Here is a 20,533-nt window from a genome sequence, read left to right as displayed (position 1 = left end):
TTTTAATATATCTATCTTAAATTTTATGTAAATAATAGTTTGTGATTGCTTGATGGTGTAAAAAATTATAAGCTTTCAATACATCAAAATTACTATCTACTAAAAATTAATATTGGTCTTTAAATTTTAACTCAACTATTAAATATTGATGTTGTCGGTTTGGTCATCTTGTCTCGAATTCGAACCTGATATCTCATAATTATGTGTGAATTTATAGAAATATTTAACATCTCTTATAAAAATAAAACTAACATCGTTATATAACAAATTAGCGATGATAACTTATATTTGGATTATATGAATAGTAACAAAAATATGTTATTTTAAAAACTAAATAATATATTGACAGAATATCTTATACTAAATATAAAATAAGTAATTTCTAAAATTTATATACTGATTTGCTTTCATAAAAAGAATTCAAAATTCAATCTAACGAGTCAACGAAAGTTGATCTTGCAGGTAAAAAGTTGACTTATGGCCACAAAGGTTGGCAAAATTGTAAATACCTTTACAGTAATAAAGATGAAAATAATCAAATAGATCAATAGAGATCTTTGATATAACCTACATAAAGTCTACATTATCTAGATTTTTTCTAAATAGACAAAAATAACATTTTTTTTTAGATGTCTATTTAATTAAATATGTAATGTTATAAAGCATTGAAATTTCCGTCCGTGTGATGTTTTAGAAATGTTGGAGTGAATTTCCAACAAAACAAAAGTTTAAGTAGCAAAATAAAAATTTATGATATAATTAAAGTCTTAATTTTTTAAAATTTTCAACAATTCTTTAATATTTATGTGTCTATAATAATCTATGTTAGTTAATAAGGTTTTTGTAAAAGAAAGTTAATTAGGTTAAAATAAAAGCATACACGACAAAGTAATAAAGAATGTTATTTTAAATTTTTAGAACAATGGTTAAATAAGAATATAGCCTTGATGGGAATTAATGATTATACATTGTTTTGACTATGCAGCAGAAGCCGTGCATGGTGCAAATCCGAATGTTCTTGTCATTCTCTCTGGCCTAAATTTTGACACAGACTTATCATTCAATGGGAAACTAGTATTTGAGGAGCATTGGTATAGCTTTGGTGACACTCAATCATGGACATTAGGAAATCCAAATCAAGTGTGTGAACAAGTCACGAGGAACTTTATGAACCAAAACAAGTTCCTCAACTGTTTTATGGCAGTGGCAGCTGAACTTGATTTGGATTGGGCCTCGTGGACACTTTTTGGAGGTTTTTACATTAGAGAAGGGGTTGTTGCTGCTGATCAGAGTTTTGGTATTCTCAATTGGAATTGGAGCAAGGTTAGGAATTCAACTCCCTTTTCAAGGTATAATAACCAAATAAATTATTTTTATACTAAATCAAATGTGCATACTTTTTTTCCTTATATCCAAGGTCGGGAGGAATACTTTATATTATTATATAACTAGCAAATGAGAAAATGCGATAAGCACTAGAAAAACAATTAGTATGAAAGATTTCTTTTATTTAATAGTGACTTAAGGATAAGGCTATTAAAAAATTGCTTTTGGCAATAAACAAAAACTTATTTGTCATTAGTTTTTTTTATAAAAAAAAAAAAAAAAACCACATATACAAAATATATATTTCAGATTTCACTTTTTTACTATTAAAATTTTTGGGTTGATATGCTTTTGTCTTATATATAAAAATATAAAATAAGATAAATAGAGACATTATCACATACGTAAATAAACAAATTGTGTTTTATCATGAAAAATCTTTATCTACCCTTGAACAGTCTCTCCCTCTCCTTTATGTTGGTTTCAACGTGAGAAGATTTAGATCCGTTATACTACTAGTATGATGATTGATCCAACCTTGAAGCAACTCATAAATATTAAAGTATATAATGTATTTTTTATCCAACCTTGACATGCAGGAGCAGGCTTATCACAAGCTAAATCATTTAGTGATTTTCCACCCATTGAGTGGTTTTTGCATCTTAAGAAAGTTATTGGTTGATCCATTGAAGTTGGGACCTTGTTTTAGATGGTTGGAATACACAGCCCAAAAGAAACTCTTAGTCAAAGGTACAGAAGGAAAAGAAGCTAAACTTGGAACAACATGCTCAGGGGTCACCAATAATGGCAAATGCCTTTGAGAGTCCAAGGATATTGAACTGAAAATTGTCCAAAGTTATGTTAAATAAAATAACTATTCAAATTCATAATTTGAAAATATTTTAGTCTATCAATCAAAAAAGTTAACTAGATTTGGTGGGGTGCGCCTAGCTCATGTTGTAGTGCAACACATAAGCAACACTTGAGAAATCCAATAGCAAGCTATTGTAGTGAAATCTCCCCCTCAACAAATTAATTTAATATCGTGTGAACCATTGGTTCACATATCAGATATTAAACTGATAAGAACAGATACTACACTTGATCTTAGCCAAAAGGCCGAGAAAGGTATGAGTTTGTACTAAGCTCGCTGCACATTTTATATATGCCATGTATTATGTTGCTTTATTAAATCTCCAATGTGGGACTTTTATGCAATAACTTGGAGGCTATAATTCCCATTCTTTACTTGGAACGTGAAGTTTCAAAACTGCAAATTGTTTTAACTCAATTTACTAATGTATCAGAATAAGCTGCAGATCTCTACACTCTCATTTCCTTCCAATGTGTTATAAATACTTCTTTTCTACGTATATTTAGTTGGCAATTTAGGATCACTGCAAACCAAGGGCTGTACTTCTTGAGATTGAATAATTCCAATGCTCTTGCTATAATCACGATACGGGGAGGCAAAACTTATCCATTTTCTGCTTCAGAAGAGGCAGAACTCTGGAAAAGCTATCCTGACTCGCATAAACACATTCACAGATTAAACGAGCTAATGCTATAATTAATCTTTTTCCAACATAATTTTACTTATTTTTCACTTTGAAATTCAAAGAGCATACAGTAAGATATACATTGTTTTGTATTAGTACATATCAAATATTCAAATACATTATACATTTATGAAACTCAATCATTAAAATCTACTTAAAACGCAATTATGTCCATATGCATTCATTCATACTAAATCTCAAAGATCGATATACCATCCAAAATGTATTGATATCACTGTAACTGCTCCATTGGTTTTTCCTTCTTTACACCCAAGAATGGTTTGAACATCAAAAGTACTCCAAGTCCTTCAACAACATTCATGACAAAGAAGACCATATGGGTGCCTACAGTTATACATAAAATAGTGAACTTCCTGTAATATAGCTAGTAAAAGAAACCATGTTCCTATTGTGAATGAAACCCTCTGAGTCATGTACTTACTATAAGACCACAACCATCCTATCCACCAATAAAAATAGACACTGATGAAAAGATTAAAACAAGCATTCAAACTTGTTATTCTAATGGTTCTAATAATAAACAAAGGGCATAGTTATGTTCTTTCATATTAAGTAAAACCAATTCAGCTAAAAGTAGACAGTTAGATTAATTAAGCTGAGCATCATACCTGGGAGGAAAGAAGCATTTAACCGCTTTTGTGACCATGCTAATCTGCATTAACCAAAAGCAGAATAAGAAAAATGGATATAAGTTTTCAAGTTTTTAAGAATGGCTCATAAGTCAGGAAAGCTAAATAAATCAAAGTGAAACTCACAATGCACCGCCTCCAGCAGGACCGATTGTTTTGAATGCTGACATAGCAGTCATTGCAAAGCCATTAGCTGCCCCTCTTTGATGTTGTTCCTGTATACCATTAAAAAAATATATGATCTCAATTTTCTTAAGGAAATGATAGCTAATGCAAGGGAATTATTTTTTACCACAGCTCTATTTTGCAGAAGGAATAAACCAGTTGCAATTGTCTCCTAAAGTCCAGCAAAAAGAACACGTCAAGCAAGTTTATAATTAAACCAATTCAATACATTTACACCCTCAATATCGTTCATGAAAGATTGGTTATATAAAGAGAAATGTCCACTTACAGACATAAGAAACTTCAGAATGGATGCAATATTTATCACAAGGTACAATGTTGAGCCAGACAGAAGTGTCATGAAGGGATAACTTTGCAAGAGGGGTATGGATAATGCCTACATATCATGCCAAAAATAACAAGACATATTTCAAATAAACTAACATTTAAATCACAGTAATTGCCATATAGGGTTAAAGCTAACCCCTGTGATGCGAGCAAGGTTAACAGGTCCACAAGCTTTTTGAACTGATGGATACAGGGCAAGCTGGTAAACTATAATACCAATACCTGAATGGTACAGAAAAAATCAGTAATTAAGCAGCATATCTATTAAGTAAGAAACATTAGATCCAGAATATATAATATTTAACACAACATGTTGTCCAAAATTAATAAATGCCTAGAGAATCAGAGATGTGAAAAATGTACCTGATATTGCAAGAACATTACCGACATCATTAGTTGTAAAGTTCAAACCGCCCAAGCTTCGTGGACTGACAGCCCATAATGAAAAAACCTAGTTAATGGGTAAAATAGTGTTGGCATATACCAATTTAATGAAATATCAGTTTATAGAACACAACAATAAATGTATGAATAAATTAATATGCAGCAGAGGGTCAAAACAGCAAAATCATGAAAAAGAATATTACCTCTTGATAAGCAATATCATGAAGAGAGAAAACACTGTAAACTATAATAGATGACATTAAAGGCCAATTTAAGAAGATACTTTCATCTTTTTGGATCATCTTGTCTTTGGCAGTCTCACTGCTTCCAACTTCTGCAGCTTCCACAATGTCAGTGGACTCTTTGCTGCCATTGTGGTAGTGAAGTGTTTCCTGCAGTGATGCAGATATCTTAAAACAGTTCTACTGAAAGTGACTCTGTATGTTATATATAGTCACACAACATGAAGAGGGGAAAAATGTATATGGTTGAGGAACTTAAGATACATACCGGTAGCCAAATGCAGGCAATTGCTACTACAAATGCAAAAGCTGATATTACAAAGCAAGGCAAGAAATATGGAAACCTGAGAGGAGATTTATGATTTGACAAATGAAACTCAGCACAACAACAAAGTATAAAAGAAATTTTAAGAGTAAAGGAAAAGAAAATCAAGTTACAAATAAAAATCTACTTACTTATCCCAAAAGGAATCCTTTGGAAATAGATGTGGGTATTTCAATGCTGGCTGTGGTACAAAATTTCACAAAGTACTAAAGCAATGATAGACTCAAGAATCTTTGTTTAAATATTGCAGAAGGGTTTCAAAACCAATCCCCAATTTGAATTGAATTTCAAGCATAAGCTTTCTCACCTGAGCCAAATAACCTCCCAATGCAGGACCAATGACTAAACCTACTCCCCAAGCTGCAACAACCTGAAATGAGATCAAACTTTGAATTTTTTTAATGGACATGTGCTTCTAAGATATGATAGTAGACAAAGGTTAATGAGGCATACTGTTGAGAGTCCTAAAGCTTGTTTCTCTTCGCTAAAAATTTCAGTTGCATAAGCCTGTTAATACAAAAGGTTGTAGCTTACATATATTAATGGAAACTAGAGTTACTTAGAATAACATAGAACCATAAAATGACACAAATTCAAACTTTTAACATTAAACTGATAAGTACCTTTACTGGTCCAATCAGACCATTTAAACTTCCAAGAAGAAATCTCACACTGATAGCCATCCATAGATTTGTGCTAAGACCAAACAACGTGTTGAAAACGACACTGAAATCAAACAGGTACCGTTGCTGTTATGGGAAAAAAAATATAGTATATAGCTAGAAGGCAAGGGAAAGCATGAATTCATGTGACATATATACTTACACTGTGATAACTCCTATAATTATAACAGGTTTTCTACCATAGCGATCAGATATTATACCCCATAATATAGATGTCAAAGATCTGCCAAGCATGAATGAAGATCCTGCAACGTTTTCGCAGTCCTATAATGATTAGTATAAATGAGGTAGAAGACATCAAAGAATGGAAATATGAAAAGAAATCTTACCCACATAACCAGCATAGGCACTTATATCTTCCTCACTTTCTGCAATATTGAAATCCTTTACCTGAAAATGAACATGTACTATATGTTATCTTAAATGTTACATTATTAAGGATGTATATATGTGCAGCTATAACTGAGGTCAATTATCAACAAAAGTTTACAGTTATCTGTTAAAATCTAAACTATCCTGCACAAGAGATCATAAATTGTTATGTTGAGGAAAAACAATGAATAGAATTTTGTATTTTGAAGAACCATTTCAGATGATTAATGCCTTGAGAATTTTATATCAATTCTCAATTGAAATTTGAAGTGATCACATCATACCAAGGTCCTCACTGGCCAAACTTACAACACTTGAATTATATAATCAAATTTCCCATTTAAAAATGGCTCAAATAACACAAATACTTAAACTCAGAGCTGCACTACATATGAGGGAGGTAACAATATATTCCAGTAAAAATGTTAAACTCATCATGAAATAAACGAAAGGAAAGAGTGAAGCTACCGGCAGCGCTGTGCAGGATAAATGAAAAACACATCAGGGGTTAATATAGAAGCTGTTTTGATCCTCATAGACAAAATCTCAAAGGAAAAAAAAAACAATGATGAACTTAGATTTGTTGCAGTTGAAAAATACTAGTTATCCAAATTTGGCCTAAAAAATAATGAATCTTTCAAAAAGTATTAGCTTTGTTGCAGTCATAAAACAAGGGGAGACAAGTTTTCTGAATCAAAATTAGTATACAAAAATTATTAACAAAGTTAGCACTCAGAATCAACTTAAAAGAGTTTGTTAGAAGTTAGAACAGATGCAAAAGTAGAAAACAGTTCAATGCTTACTGCCACATAAAATGGTGATCCATATATAAGAAAGATTTCGAATGGAAACATCTGTTCCCAGCTCTTTGGCTTGTTCCACCTTACAACCAGGACAATTATCATAATACTGTTTCTTCAACAATGGTTGTCCAAAATTCTCCTCTTCCATTTTTTTTAGAAAACCTTACTTCAGACTACTGAGAGATACAAAAGACAATGGTTTTGGCACTTCTAGACTGCATGAAGCATAAAATCAAAGCTACTTGCTCTCGTACCGATAAGGTATATCATAACAAAATAATTAATATATATATATATATGCATGTATGTATCATTTTACTCCAACTATGATGGAGTTTGTAATACGAATAAAGTTTAATTTTACTTAATGTTCTAGTCCTTTATTTTTTATTTTATTTTATTTGGTCTTTTATTTAAATTTTAAATGATAATTTGATATTTTATGTTTTAAAATGTTAACAATGTTATCCTTTTTTTACAAAAATTCATCAAAATTTTCGAACAAAATCCATAAAATTAATTATATTCTTTAATATAAAATAAATTTCATCAAATTCGTAACTCAAATATTCAAATAAACTCATATTTGTCATTCTTTATTTGATGTTGTTAGAGATGAAAATATAAATTTATTTAAAGATTTAAGTTGTGAATTTGATGAAATTGCATTATATTGAGGATGATAATTAATTTTATGGGTTTTGTTTGAAATTTTTGATTAATTTTTTGAATTTTTTGCAAAAAATAAGGATAATTGACATTTTAAAACATAAATGATCAAATTGTCACTTAAAATTTAAATAAAAAACCAAATTGGGAAGAAAAAAAAAAGATAAAGACTAAAACGTTAACTGAAATTAAATTAAGAGACCAAAGATGATATTTAGCCTATGATTAATGTGATAACTGTTTTACACACCACAATAAAGCATTTAATAATGTCTTTTTTTTACCCCACACTTTTAACTTAGCACTTCTACACTTTATTAAGTAAATGTAATTAATCACAAATTTGAATATAACTACAGTTTTCAAATGTTCAATTACATATAAATATAAGCATTTTGGAATTGTGGTTAATCACGTTTTAATTTGTGATTAATTATATTCAATTGATGTAAGTTTCAATATTTGTTAATATTCATTAACCATCTAGTAAATGTAATAAATGGTGGTATTTGAACCGTGTTAATCAATTATTTTATTACGAAATTTTATGTGACAAATAAATAAAGTTAAAGTGACAAATAAATAAAGTTAAAAAAAAAAAAAAAAAATTGAAGACAGATGATTATTTGAGGTACGTATCGATGATTGCTAGGTGGGGTTGATTGTAAAGTAGGTGAATCATTGGTGGTGTCACAATTTCTGTTCTTGTCAAAACAGCATTAAGTAGGAGTGTTGATGAACTGATCCAATTCAAGGTAAAAGATAAAAACTAAATAGAAAATTATAAAGTGGAATGGTCACAACAACTGCAGACTAATTGGGAGGTCAATATTATAAAGTGGCCAATCATTTCAAAACTGTCCTCATATGACAAAAAAGACTCACTATTGTCAGACAGCCAGATTTACCCCACCACGTGTGAGAATACTCAATAGATCAGAAAAGTGAAACCCAAGATTAACCATGGCTACCAAATTGGTCCCCAAACAGTAATAATCATCACCAGAAACTGATATACTAACTAATTGTTCATTGCATATCAAGTTGAGTGGCTCTGTTGTAGCCTAATCAAAGAGTAATAAATTCCATTTGATCTAGCATTCAGTAACTGTGAATGAGATCCTTGTTCCACAAGCTTCCCATTTTTAATTACAGCTATGGAATCAACATTTTGTATTGTTGACAAACGGTGAGCTATAACTACACATGTTCTTCCAACCATAATTTTCTCCAAAGCCTCCTGTACTAGATTCTCTGACACACTGTCAAGAGCACTTGTTGCTTCATCTAAGAGAAGAATTGATGGGTTCTTCAACATTGCTCTAGCTATTGCTATTCTCTGCTTCTGCCCTCCTGATAGCTGCACTCCTCTTTCTCCACAGTATGTATCATACCCATCTCTCATTGAACTGCATCACACAAAGTTTCTCATGTAACTGAAATCAACTCACTTTTGTTTTCTATGTTAATCTTAGAGGAACATATAGTTTCAGTCACAATGAAATCAATAATAGTTCAACTTTTGTATTTTTTTAATAAAGTTGAACATTTGTGATTTTACTTACATGGATAACATTTAACTAATAATCATACTATTGAGAGGAATAGAGAGTGTATGCACCTTATAAAGTCATGAGCATTTGCAAGACGTGCCGCCTTTCTTATTTCACTCTCTGATGCATCTTCCTTCCCATATACAATGTTGTCACGTATGGTTCCTGCAAAGAGGGTAGGCTCCTGACTTACCAGTGCAATATGTGATCTCAAACTTCTCAAATGAAGTTCCTTGATGTCACAATTGTCTATGAATATGGATCCCTTAGTAGGATCATAAAATCTTTCAATTAAGCCAATGATGGTGGACTTTCCTGAGCCACTTTGTCCCACTAATGCTACTGTTTTGCCAGCTTCAATCTCAAGACTTAGGCCCTTGAGAATCATTTGATCTTGTCTTGCAGGGTATGAGAAAAACACATCTTTCAGTTTTATATCACCCTTCACGGTCTTTTTGAATTTTGTGTGTCTAGTATCATCTGGTTCAATCTGAGTTTTCCTATCCAGTATTGCAAATACTGAACTAATGGCTCTTCCACTTTTAGCTATGTCAGAACTCATGCTTCCTGTGTCAGCAATTTGTTTGCCTGTGCCCATCAAAATGAGGAAAACTTGCAACAGATTCTTTGATTCCACTTGTTTTTGATGTAATAATATGCCTCCATACCAAAAAATCAAAGCTATAGATGCTGTTGTTATGAATTGTGAGACAGACAATATGGAACCTGAGATCCATGATTGCTTGATGCTTTCCATCTTGGGACCATCCATAGCAGTTATGAACAAACTTAGCATCCTTTTCTCAGATGAGAATGCAGCAATAGTCCTGTGGTTGGTAGTAGCTTCCATTGCTAATTGACTAGCCTCTCTTTGAGCACTTTTTGCTTTGCCTGACATATTCTTCATGAGAATGGTTTTTGAATAGAGACATACAATGACCAAAGGCTGCAAAGCAATCATGACAATAGCCACCCTCCATGTAACGATTAAACCAAGTACAAAAGCCAGAGAAGCAGTGACGGAAACCTGAACTAACAACGACATTCGTTCTGCAACGAGGGATCGAACCAAGTTCGCTTCGGTTGCCAAACGTGCACAGATTGCTGCACTTGTGTTCTCCTCTTGATCAAACCATCCTATCTCAAAGGTCAACACCTTCTCTAGCAAATTCTCTCGCACCCTTTTCAGCAAACGCTCTCCCATGATGGAAAAATTGTGATGTTGAATAAGGCCTGAGATAAAGTTCATGACAGCTATACAGCAGAAGATGGATGAGTATAACCTGATTTTTGATTTGATGAGAGAGTTATCATTTATGAAGTAGACAGATGCAACTATTCCTAAGCAATAGGAATAAATTGGCTGGCATATTCCTGAACCAATGGCACCTAAACATCCAAGCAAAGCATGCTTCCATTCAGGAGCATTCATTTGCAGTAAACGCCAGTGAGAGATGTTTGAACGGTAAGGTTTCTCCAAGTTTTCACTGCTGTAGTCGTCAAAGCTAGACTCTATAACACTGATTGAGTATATAGGGCTAAATGGTTGTGCAGGGCTAAATGCATGATGAATTGGAGTGCTATGCCAGCTTGAGTTTGAACTTGTTAGATTTTCCATTGCATGGGGGCTCTTGTTTATTTGATGCTGTGCATTTTCATTTTGACCTGTTGTTTGTTGCATATGTAGCATTTTTCTGTAAATCCCACCCTGTCCATTGTTTAATTGGAGTAGTTCATTGTGAGAACCACATTCAACCACCTTTCCTGATTGAAGAACTACTATTGAATCAGCTTTACGAATTGTCGACAGGCGATGAGCTATGATGATTGTTGTTCTGCCTCTAGAAGCCAAGTCAAGGGCATCTTGTACTACTCTTTCAGACTGTGAATCCAAAGCACTAGTGGCTTCATCAAGTAGTAGGATTTTAGGGTCTCTTATTAAAGCCCTTGCAATAGCAATCCTTTGCTTTTGCCCTCCAGACAACTGAGCTCCTAGTTGTCCTACCTGAACAACAAAGTACAATATTCTAAGCTATGAAGTTATTGTATGAGATCTTGCTAAATATGTTTTAGTCTTTGAAAATATATAATTTTTTGTTTTAGTCACGGTAAAAAAAAAGTAAAAATGATCCTTACAAATATTCAACCTTTTACTTTTTATTCTTTTTTTTTTTGCTTTAGTCTCTGTAAATGTAAAATTTGTTCATGTTGAAACTAATCACAGTAATATATATCTAAGATTCATATTAGTCCATATGAAGCCTGTAGTTAAGAGACTAAAATCAAATTCCGTACATATTACAAAGACTAATTCCAACATTAACAAATTTTATCGAGACTAAAAGCAAAAAGTGGTATATTTGTGAAATCTTAAAATAAAATGTGAAAATCAAATATAGCAAGTGTGACTGGAATGGGATAGGGCTCATAGCTTACTTGAGTTTCATATCCATTAGGAAGTTTAATGATGAAATCATGTGCATTCGCAGCTTTTGCTGCTTTTGTGACATCTTCTATTGAAGCTCCTTCCTTGCCAAATAGAATGTTCTCTCTTATGGATGTTGCAAACAGAATTGGCTCTTGATTTACCAATCCTATCAAAGACCTAAACCACTTAAGGTTTAGTCTCTTTATATCATGTCCATCAAGCAATATCTCACCACATGTAGGATCATAGAATCTTTCCAGCAAAGAGATTGTAGTAGATTTTCCAGAACCACTTCCTCCAACTAGGCCTACTGTTTTACCTGCCTGAACTTTAAGGTTGAGTCCTTGGAGAATCAGTGTATCTGGCCTTGAAGGGTAACTAAACTCAACCTCTTTAAATGTAATCTCTCCTCTGGCATGATTCAAAATCTTACCTTTTTCTTTGGTAGAGTTTATGGTTGCCTTTCTATCAATCATCTCAAAAATCCGGGTAGCAGCTACGGTCGCCTCTAATATGGAAGCCAGATTTGGAAGTGCACTCATCAGAGACCTGCATATAGTAAATTGAAGTCAATAGTTGTGGCAAATGAAGTTCCATGGATAAGAGAAGCACATTTTTCTCCATGACAATATTAATTTTATTTCATGCACACAAAACTATCTAGGCTTAATTGCACTTGGAAACAAAATTGAAACAAAAGGGAAAACATGGTGAAGATACTCACAATCCTCCCCAAATGATACATATTTCAGCACAAAACACATGGCCACCCTTTTCTCCTTTGGTTCTGACAAGAACACTCCCAACCCAAGTTTGGAATGCCCAAGTAGCATATAGCAACCCAATACTTCCAATAACCACTCCCTTTGTTTGACCTTGTTTTATGCCAAGCAGCATACATGTTTCAAGAGCAGAGCTGAACCTTTTAAGTGTTTGCTTCTCACCTACATATGAATAAACAGTGCGAACCGATGAGATTGCTTGTTCTGCTATGCTACCAGCAACTCCGAATGCATCCTTCATTTTACCACCCAGCTCTTTCATAACCTTCCCAAATATGAGTGCTGGCATGATCATCATAATTGAAAATGGAAAAGCAGCTACTGCGAGTCTCCATGAGAGGAAGAGTGCAACTATAAAGCTAGAGAAAAATGCTGAGAGGTGAACCAGACAACTAGGTACCTGAGACAAAGAAAATACAAATGGTCAGTTTGAATTAACTTATTTGAGCTTATCTACAGGCATAAACACTTTTCAGTCTATTTGTTAGAGCTTATGACATGTTCTCACACTTTTATCACTTTATTTCTATATGTTTTTCAGGATAGCTAATGATACTACTTTGACTTTCTTTCTTTTATTATAGAAATAGCACATACATGAGCACTTATGCTATACATGTTTATTTGAGTTGTATATCCAAATATGGTCAATTTACTTTAGCACAAAAGACTTAAGGAGAAGAAAGGTTCTAAAACTTAAATATACCTTTTCAGACATTGTGTCTTGGATTGTTTGAGCATCAGAAGTTATGGTGGCGATTACTTGGAAGGTTGTGGAAGAGTCACTTTGCTTGTCAAAGAAACCAACTTCTTGTCTGAGAATTGATTTAAGATATTCAATTCTCATCCGAGAAGTTTGTCTTTCTGCAGTTCTTGTCCAGCATACTCCTACTGCAAGATAATACCATGCACTCTATTGGAATCAATATTATAGTCTTCAAATGTTTAGAATAAATAAATTAGATGCACAATTATATGCAGTTAAACATAAGAAGCTATATTGCTTTCTTTTTTTGCTTACTGAACATGACTAAAATTGGTTAAAGTGATGCTGATATATGCATCTGAGTGATTGTCAATTCATAGATTCAAATAATGATATCCACTTCTTAACGTGCCCAAAAATGGAAACAAATAGCAAGAATTGCATTGCAGCAGTACGTACCAATAAAGGCAGATAAAGCAACCCCAATGGCAACACCTAGTAGCCTGAGAGCATACTGAAAGAATGATGAACATAATTTTGTCATATGTTTTTGAGTAAATTAAATTTAGAAATAAATAAAAAAATAAAAATAAAATGAACGTCATCATAACTACTACTAGCAACAAGAATAATGAAATCACAACTTTGAACTTAGATAGACGCACAATTATATAACAGATAAAGAATGAAAATTTTGCATTAACCTTATTGTTATTAGTGTATGTTAACTACTACTAAAACTAGAATGGTTTTGTTTTAGTATTGATGATTTGAATATTAACATTGAATGAGAGGTTTCACTGATTAATTAACTACCTTATTGATTGTGTGAATGGAGATAGTATGTTGAGATCCACTAGCATAATCATCTATCAAACTGCCAAGAACAAGCATAGTCATTGGGGTTTGTATGCCATCTCCAATACAACCTAAAGTCCCAAACAGTAATAGAAACTTGTCAACACCATCTGCATAACGCAAAAATCCACCTTTACTTCCCATATCCTTAACATCACAAGTAATTACTACTTGTAATTCTATCTATGTTTTATAATTCCTAATTAATGTCCTTTCCTGCACACCTTATTATAATTTAAAAATATAGTTTTGTTTGCGTCGTGAATATTATATATAATGCCAATATTATTGCCAAATGGATTGAGATACATTACATGCGTAATAGATGAAGTCATTGGCCGGCACATGTGTTGCTAATCATGTAGTATTCTTCATTTGTTGTCATAACATGAGACATTACAATTTGAACAAGGCATTCTTCTAGTTCTAGTTGTTGGTTATGTTTTATTTGGCGTTACTATGCAATTTGATAACAATGTCCATATACAAGAACGACGTGAAAGATAACGTTGAGGATTAATGTCTAATCATAATCATTGGGCCCATCTAATGTAATAGAAAATTAGGACTCTGATTGTTATTGGATGACATGATGTCTTATACATTAAACTGTATACTATCAATTATTAATATATTATATGTAACATTAATGATTAATGTAATCAAATCTCAGTAAGTGACGTGCAACAGAATCACATTCTTATGGGAATATATTACTGGACCTTAAAACCAAAAACATAAGGATGAAAATTTGGCATTATAGAGTAAAATGAAACACAAATGTCCACCACGAAAAAAAACAACTCTATAACATCAACTGAAAAGTGAACCGAGCACCAGGACAAAACCAGCCTGCTAAGGTCTATCTACAAAGCATTAACTTGATACCATTTTCATTTAAAAAAAAAAAAAAAAAAAACTTAAATTTTGAAGTTTTTAGAAATTCAAAAGAATTGTCAAAAATTCAAATTAAAATTCAATTTTTTTAATAAAAAATGTTATATGAACTCAGTCAGCAAGTTGTGAAAGTATCAGCTTTTGGACTTAGATATTGGGGCTATAAGTTTGACCTTGTAAAGTGGGCCTCTAAGGTTGGGTCCCATTTGGGTTATACCGAAATTTCTTCGGTATTTATAAATAAAATAAGTAGCTATATATATTTTTATAAAAAAAATAAATAAAACTCATATATTAAAAATAGTTAGTAACCTCCATAAAAAATTAGTTATATAACCTCATCTAATTTTTTTTTTTTTATGTAATCAAAAAATAATTATATTTTGCAACTATCCTTTTGTTTATTAAATTTGTATGTTCTATTGAAATATATGTTGAGAAAAATATCACTAAATAATAAATTGCATAAAATTAATTAAATTTTTCTAGACCCAAAAATATACTCCCTCCATTTCTTAATACATGTTATTTTTAGAGTTTTTCCAGTACCAAAGATAAGCTGGTTTGACAAAAAAAAAATTTGACTGCCTTTATATTTGATTTCGTCTCCTTTATTTATTGAATCTCTCTTATCATTACTCTCAATGAATTTCTAAAAAAAATATTTTCAATGCAAATATATTAATAAATTTTGAAAAACATTTCAAATAAATTTTTCTTGGTCGTGCACATAACTCTATAAATTCTTTTTAATTATTTATTAATCTGCATTTGAGAGAACAATTATTTTATTATTTTATAGAAAAACTGAAATATAATTAATGACAAACAAAGATAAAAATTAACACATCGTAACTTTAAACTATTAAAATGTGATGTGAAATGAATAATATTTTTCTTCAATAACGACATGTATTAGAAAATGGATAGTGTATTTCTTTTTTCTTATATTTAAGTACAAACTTGTATTGATTATTTAAAAGAATTTAAATTAAAAATAATCATAAAAGTCGTAGCTTTTGAAACTTGTAGGCATAAAACAATTTATTTCTCTGTTAAAAAGATACTAGTACTTATGGTAAAGGACAGTGATAATGGCGATGGAGCAGGGTGTAGAACAAATACACATTCCGTACAAATGGTGTTTCCAAGGTGGTCTGGTGTATGGTATCCAAGTAGACCAAGTCTACATGAATAATTAAAGTTGCCAAAAGAAAATTGTAAGAAAAAAAGTTTGCATTTCTACGTGGTAACTTATTCTTCCATTTTACATGAATGATTTATTTAAATAAAAAATTAATTTTAAGTTTATTTTTTATAATTTAAAAGTATTATTTACACAATTTTTTATTTTTTTCTATATTTAAATTATTAACTTGTTTTCTTTGAATATTTGATAATATTTCTTTTTTAAAAGTTATATTAAAATAAAAAATATCAAAATATAATATTAATTAAGTCTTTTTAGTTATATCATCTAATAAAATTTTATATATGTTACTTTTATTTTTTATATTTCATAATAATAATGATTATAAGATTTTTATATACGTATTAAAAAATATAATAATTATTTTATTAAAATAATACTAATACCGTTAGTTATATTCACTAAATTAAAAGTAACATATATAATAATACTATTTCATATAAAATTAAAACTGAAATAGTATCCTAAAATTATTAAATTAAGAAATTTACTATGATCAATGTAAAAAATAATAATATTTTTAATAATTAAAATATAATATAAAAATTAATAATTAAATATTGTAAATAATATTGATTTTAGACACACATAAAAAATGATAATAGAACCACACTTATTGTCAAATAGAGTAGTTTTCTATCTTACAATTTGTATTAATGATAATAGTGAGTATACTAATACTATTTCATACGAGTAATTTAGTAAAAATAATATTTTTTATTCTTTTAATTTTATATTTTTAATATTCTTAAAAATAAATGTATCAAATTTCAGTTAAAAACGATTATTTAATAATAATTATCTCATTTGTTATTTTTTTTATCTCAAATTATTTATTTACAATAACTTTTTTTATTAATATACTTTTATTTATTAAATTTCAATTAATTAAATCTCTCCACAAATTATAATAAATAAGAATATTTAAATAAATAGAATTAGTTATTTCATTAAAATCATCACTATTAATTATTTTGTTAAGAATTATACACAATTCAAATAAATTATTTAAAATGAGTGGGAGGTAGTAAAATGTATTCTCACTTAGTATCATTTTTTGAACATTAAATACATTCATTATTATTTAAAAGACAAATATAAATAAGATACTGTTTATACAGAAAGGAGTCTCAATATGAAGAGAGACAGACGCAGATTTGACAGAATTGATACTTTGAAGCTGTTGCCGCTAAGTCTGATAGTCGTGCCCAAGAACCTTAGTTGCCTGCTTTTGGATTGGATTATGTCGTTGGACTGTATCAGCATAAGAAATTAGATTGAAGTTGAGTCAATCTAAAACATTACTATAAAAAAATTCTAAATTTAAAATCGGAGGTAGTATCATACAATATTCAAAGGAACAAAAATGTATCATGCATTATCAACGGAGGGAGTACTAATTGTTTAAGGGACGGATCCAAGTGGCCAACCGTGTGACCTTGGTTAAATCAAAAAGTGCAATAACGCATGCCACACCCACAATTTCCATGGACCTTTTTCTATATTCCCAATTTTACCATCCAAAATTGCAATTGATATTTAATCAATAATTATTCCATCGGTTTCATATTATTTTGCACCTAGGATGCTCATCTACGTTTCTTTAAAATTTGTGGAAACAATAAATTTAGATAACAACTCTCACTCTTCTTTAAAGTTCGTTTATGATTAAAACAATTATAATTCTTTTTGGGTCTCGTGAAACAGTAAATTTAGATAACAACTCTCACTCTTTTTTTTTAAGTGTTGTTTATGATTAAAACAATTATAATTCTTTTTAGATTTAATTGATTTCAGAGCACTTGTTAAAAATTAAAAATAAAAATTATTTAAAAATAAAAATTATTTAAAAATAATAATTTTTAAATATTTAAAACGTTGGAACACATATTTTAAATTTTTAACAAATACTTGTAAGATTAACTATTATTAATCTAATTGAACATTCTAATTAATATTATATATTTTATTTTTATTTTTAAAATATTATATTTCATTTTATGTTTATAATTTAGAAACTACATCTAATTAATATAAAAATAATTTGTTTAAATTATTATTTTTTATTTTTTTATTTAGAATCATCTTTTAATTTGATAGTAAAATTAGGGAGTGTGAGATAGTTAGAGAATTAAGTGATTAACAGATCACAAATTTAATTAATATCTATAATAAACTATTAATAATATTAAAAATAATAATTATTAACATTAAACGTCGTAAAAAAATATATGTAAAATAAACAAATCACGTTCGTTCATCGTAAAATAAATAAATTTTTATTTTATCAAAATTATTTTCAACTATTCATTATAGAAAAAGAGAAGTAGATTGAATGAAATTATTTTATCAAAAATAGTAAAAAACTAAATGATTTCTTTAATATACATAAATTTCTTTAAAACAACGATTAAAAAGGAGCAGGGATATATAGAATATATCCTATTTACTTTATATTAACTATAATAATAATAAAAAGAATAATAATTTTAAATTTTATAATATTATTAAATTTATTATTATTAATATTTTTTTATAATAGTATTTTGAATTTTTAAATATTTTAATTATTTATAATTTATTAAATAATAATAAATATAATTAACAATAAATATAAATATTTATTAAATAGCAAAAAAAAAATTAATGTCATATACAAGGTCGCATCTCTAGAATGTGATCATCTATTAACCGTCGCATTGCTAGATTGCGATCGGCAACTGAAGGAAAAAATTAAAACAATTCTGTATTTTCTTTTAAAGTGTAACATTTTAAATTATAAAAATATATTATATATATATATATATATATATATATTATATGCACACAATATTTATTTAAAGTTATATGAAGTGTAAAAATAGATATATGAGTAAATTGACGTTTAATATAATTTTTTTATATTTCACTTTTAATATAAATTTGAAGGTAAATTTTTAATTTCAAAGTAAATTGCTAAAAATAAATGTAAAATTTCTTTAATAAACTATAATATATAAACAACTATTGGTTATTGTAATTTTTCCTTTACTATTTTATCAAATGAATAATATTATTTGAATATAAAAAAATGGACATCATATTCAATATCCTATAAAAAATACATTATTTATAATTGTAAATATGACTTTATTATTAATAAAACTGCATTCATTTATTTATTTAAATTATTAAAATTACATCAATTAAAAATAATATAATTAAAAATTATTAAAATAAAAAAGAATGTATTTGCAAATAAACTGACAGTATTCATATTAGTTGCTGATTTGATTAAAAGAGAGAAAAATAATTTTAAAAAATTAATATCATAAATAAACCATTAAAAAATACGGTTTATATTTCTCTTATCAAATAGTCCTACAATGAACAAAAATATAAAATAAAATATTTTGGTCAAACACAGATACGGACGGTATGCCAGTATTTTGACATGAACAATACGAGGTTGTGGGAAGGATTCCCATTGTAAGAATGAGGTGGCAGTTATGAATTGGTCCACGTGTCAAAACCCCAGGCCTCGTGAAAAAGATCTGACAGATATGTAAACCCGGGAGGTGTGTGGTGGTGTTGTCCTCATTGTTGAAAGCTACAGAACGAGTTGCAAGCATTAATTGGAGGGTTACTAATGTAGGACAAAGGAAGAGAAACGGCATCATATGGTCCACACAACACAACCATATATGCAGCACCAACGGTGAAAACTTTGTATCAGTAAATCTACTACATTGGAATTCTTTGTGTAGAACAATTTCACAAATATTTGTGAAGAAACAAATTATCATCTTAAGCCCCTCCCCTAATTAGGAGGAGAACTAAAGTCCAGACACCACGTATTTAACTTTACTTGTACACAAAACCTTTAGCCTATGCCTTAAACAACCATAAAAAAAGAATTTTAATTCTCATAAACGGTTCATCCATTGTTTCCTCTTTCTAACCAAAAACCATGTTATTTCATTTTTTCCATATTGCCGAACCAGACACCAACCACATCACGTGTAGCTTGACTCTTGAACTCTTATTAAACATGCGGAGACCACAAAACTATTCAACATGACTGAAAGCCTCTTCTCCAAGTAGGGATGCAACACAATATGCATCTATCCACGATTACCCACTGTAATTCGTCTCAATTTAGACCCAAAAAAATTACTTTGATTCGATAGGAGTGCAGATGCATAATTCTCTTAAAATTAAAACTAGAACACGGAGTAGATTTTGGAATGTTAATATTCATCCTGAATTAATCCCGTTAGTAAAATTGTTATTATTTTAAATTTTTTTATATATAAACATATTCAATATATTTAATATTTTTAAAATATTAATAATTGTAATTTATTTTTTATAAAAAATATAATTTTTATTGTATAATAATAATTATTTTATTATATTAATTAAAGTAATATCACTTTTAAATTTATTATTATATACATGTGAATGATGCAAACAAGGAAGTTGGAATTTGGTCAACAGCATGTATAAAGCATGTATAAAGATTTAAGTTTCAAATTCGATAAAAAAAAAAAAAAAAAAAAAAAAAAAAAAAAAGAAATTTTTTTTTTTCCAA

The 20,533-nt window shown here is 29.6% G+C and overlaps 3 protein-coding genes and 1 non-coding gene across 5 annotated transcripts; 1 reads left to right on the top strand and 3 right to left on the bottom strand.

The window, feature by feature from the left end:
• Positions 1 to 891: 891 nt before the first annotated feature.
• On the top strand, positions 892 to 2,699 carry LOC105852212 (glycosyl hydrolase 5 family protein-like). The gene is made up of 2 exons (XM_073369285.1): positions 892 to 1,349; positions 1,926 to 2,699. The coding sequence occupies exons 1-2, from the start codon at positions 958 to 960 to the stop codon at positions 1,945 to 1,947; spliced, it is 414 nt and encodes a 137-aa protein (XP_073225386.1). The 5' UTR covers positions 892 to 957; the 3' UTR covers positions 1,948 to 2,699.
• Positions 2,263 to 2,458, bottom strand: LOC113786846 (U2 spliceosomal RNA). The gene has a single exon (XR_003473154.1). It is a non-coding gene; the product is annotated as a U2 spliceosomal RNA (small nuclear RNA).
• Positions 2,700 to 2,873: 174 nt separating the features above from the next.
• LOC101507828 (protein ZINC INDUCED FACILITATOR 1-like) lies at positions 2,874 to 7,128 on the bottom strand. The gene is made up of 17 exons (XM_073368275.1): positions 6,858 to 7,128; positions 6,491 to 6,530; positions 6,012 to 6,073; positions 5,825 to 5,927; positions 5,623 to 5,725; positions 5,453 to 5,506; positions 5,307 to 5,369; positions 5,131 to 5,180; positions 4,943 to 5,018; positions 4,636 to 4,824; positions 4,412 to 4,499; positions 4,185 to 4,270; positions 3,990 to 4,097; positions 3,828 to 3,872; positions 3,662 to 3,750; positions 3,515 to 3,558; positions 2,874 to 3,230 (listed from the first exon to the last, which is right to left on the bottom strand). The coding sequence occupies exons 1-17, from the start codon at positions 7,003 to 7,005 to the stop codon at positions 3,118 to 3,120; spliced, it is 1,461 nt and encodes a 486-aa protein (XP_073224376.1). The 5' UTR covers positions 7,006 to 7,128; the 3' UTR covers positions 2,874 to 3,117.
• A 1,205-nt stretch (positions 7,129 to 8,333) lies between these two features.
• LOC101490300 (putative multidrug resistance protein) lies at positions 8,334 to 14,295 on the bottom strand. 2 transcript variants are annotated; one of them, XM_073368158.1, is made up of 8 exons: positions 14,168 to 14,295; positions 13,812 to 13,924; positions 13,455 to 13,509; positions 12,996 to 13,180; positions 12,232 to 12,689; positions 11,516 to 12,056; positions 9,148 to 11,084; positions 8,334 to 8,935 (listed from the first exon to the last, which is right to left on the bottom strand). In XM_073368158.1, the coding sequence occupies exons 2-8, from the start codon at positions 13,893 to 13,895 to the stop codon at positions 8,566 to 8,568; spliced, it is 3,630 nt and encodes a 1,209-aa protein (XP_073224259.1). In that variant the 5' UTR covers positions 13,896 to 13,924; positions 14,168 to 14,295; the 3' UTR covers positions 8,334 to 8,565. The 2 variants fall into 2 exon arrangements, with proteins under 2 accessions (XP_073224259.1, XP_004502504.1); XM_004502447.4 differs by lacking the exon at positions 14,168 to 14,295 and having other exon boundaries at positions 13,812 to 14,093.
• Between the last annotated feature and the right edge of the window lie 6,238 nt (positions 14,296 to 20,533).

The sequence above is a fragment of the Cicer arietinum genome, chromosome 5 (genome assembly GCF_000331145.2).
Source record: "Cicer arietinum cultivar CDC Frontier isolate Library 1 chromosome 5, Cicar.CDCFrontier_v2.0, whole genome shotgun sequence".
Classification (NCBI taxonomy): Eukaryota; Viridiplantae; Streptophyta; class Magnoliopsida; order Fabales; family Fabaceae; genus Cicer; species Cicer arietinum.
Note: the sequence above shows the minus strand (reverse complement) of the source record. Positions and strands in the feature narration are given on the sequence as shown.

Excerpts from the sequence above, each read along its gene's own strand:
- LOC101507828 (XM_073368275.1), bottom strand. The coding sequence starts at position 7,005 with ATGGAAGAGGAGAATTTTGGACAACCATTGTTGAAGAAACAGTATTAT. Across the intron at positions 6,074-6,490 it reads TTTCCTTTCGTTTATTTCAT|GGTAAAGGATTTCAATATTG; the intron begins GATGAGTTTAAC and ends TGTTCATTTTCA. Across the intron at positions 5,019-5,130 it reads AAGGATTCCTTTTGGGATAA|GTTTCCATATTTCTTGCCTT; the intron begins GTAAGTAGATTT and ends ATCTCCTCTCAG.
- LOC105852212 (XM_073369285.1), top strand. The coding sequence starts at position 958 with ATGATTATACATTGTTTTGACTATGCAGCAGAAGCCGTGCATGGTGCA. Across the intron at positions 1,350-1,925 it reads AATTCAACTCCCTTTTCAAG|GAGCAGGCTTATCACAAGCT; the intron begins GTATAATAACCA and ends CTTGACATGCAG.
- LOC101490300 (XM_004502447.4), bottom strand. The coding sequence starts at position 13,997 with ATGGGAAGTAAAGGTGGATTTTTGCGTTATGCAGATGGTGTTGACAAG. Across the intron at positions 13,510-13,811 it reads CCATTCACACAATCAATAAG|TATGCTCTCAGGCTACTAGG; the intron begins GTAGTTAATTAA and ends TCATTCTTTCAG. Across the intron at positions 8,936-9,147 it reads AATGCTCATGACTTTATAAG|TTCAATGAGAGATGGGTATG; the intron begins GTGCATACACTC and ends TGTGTGATGCAG.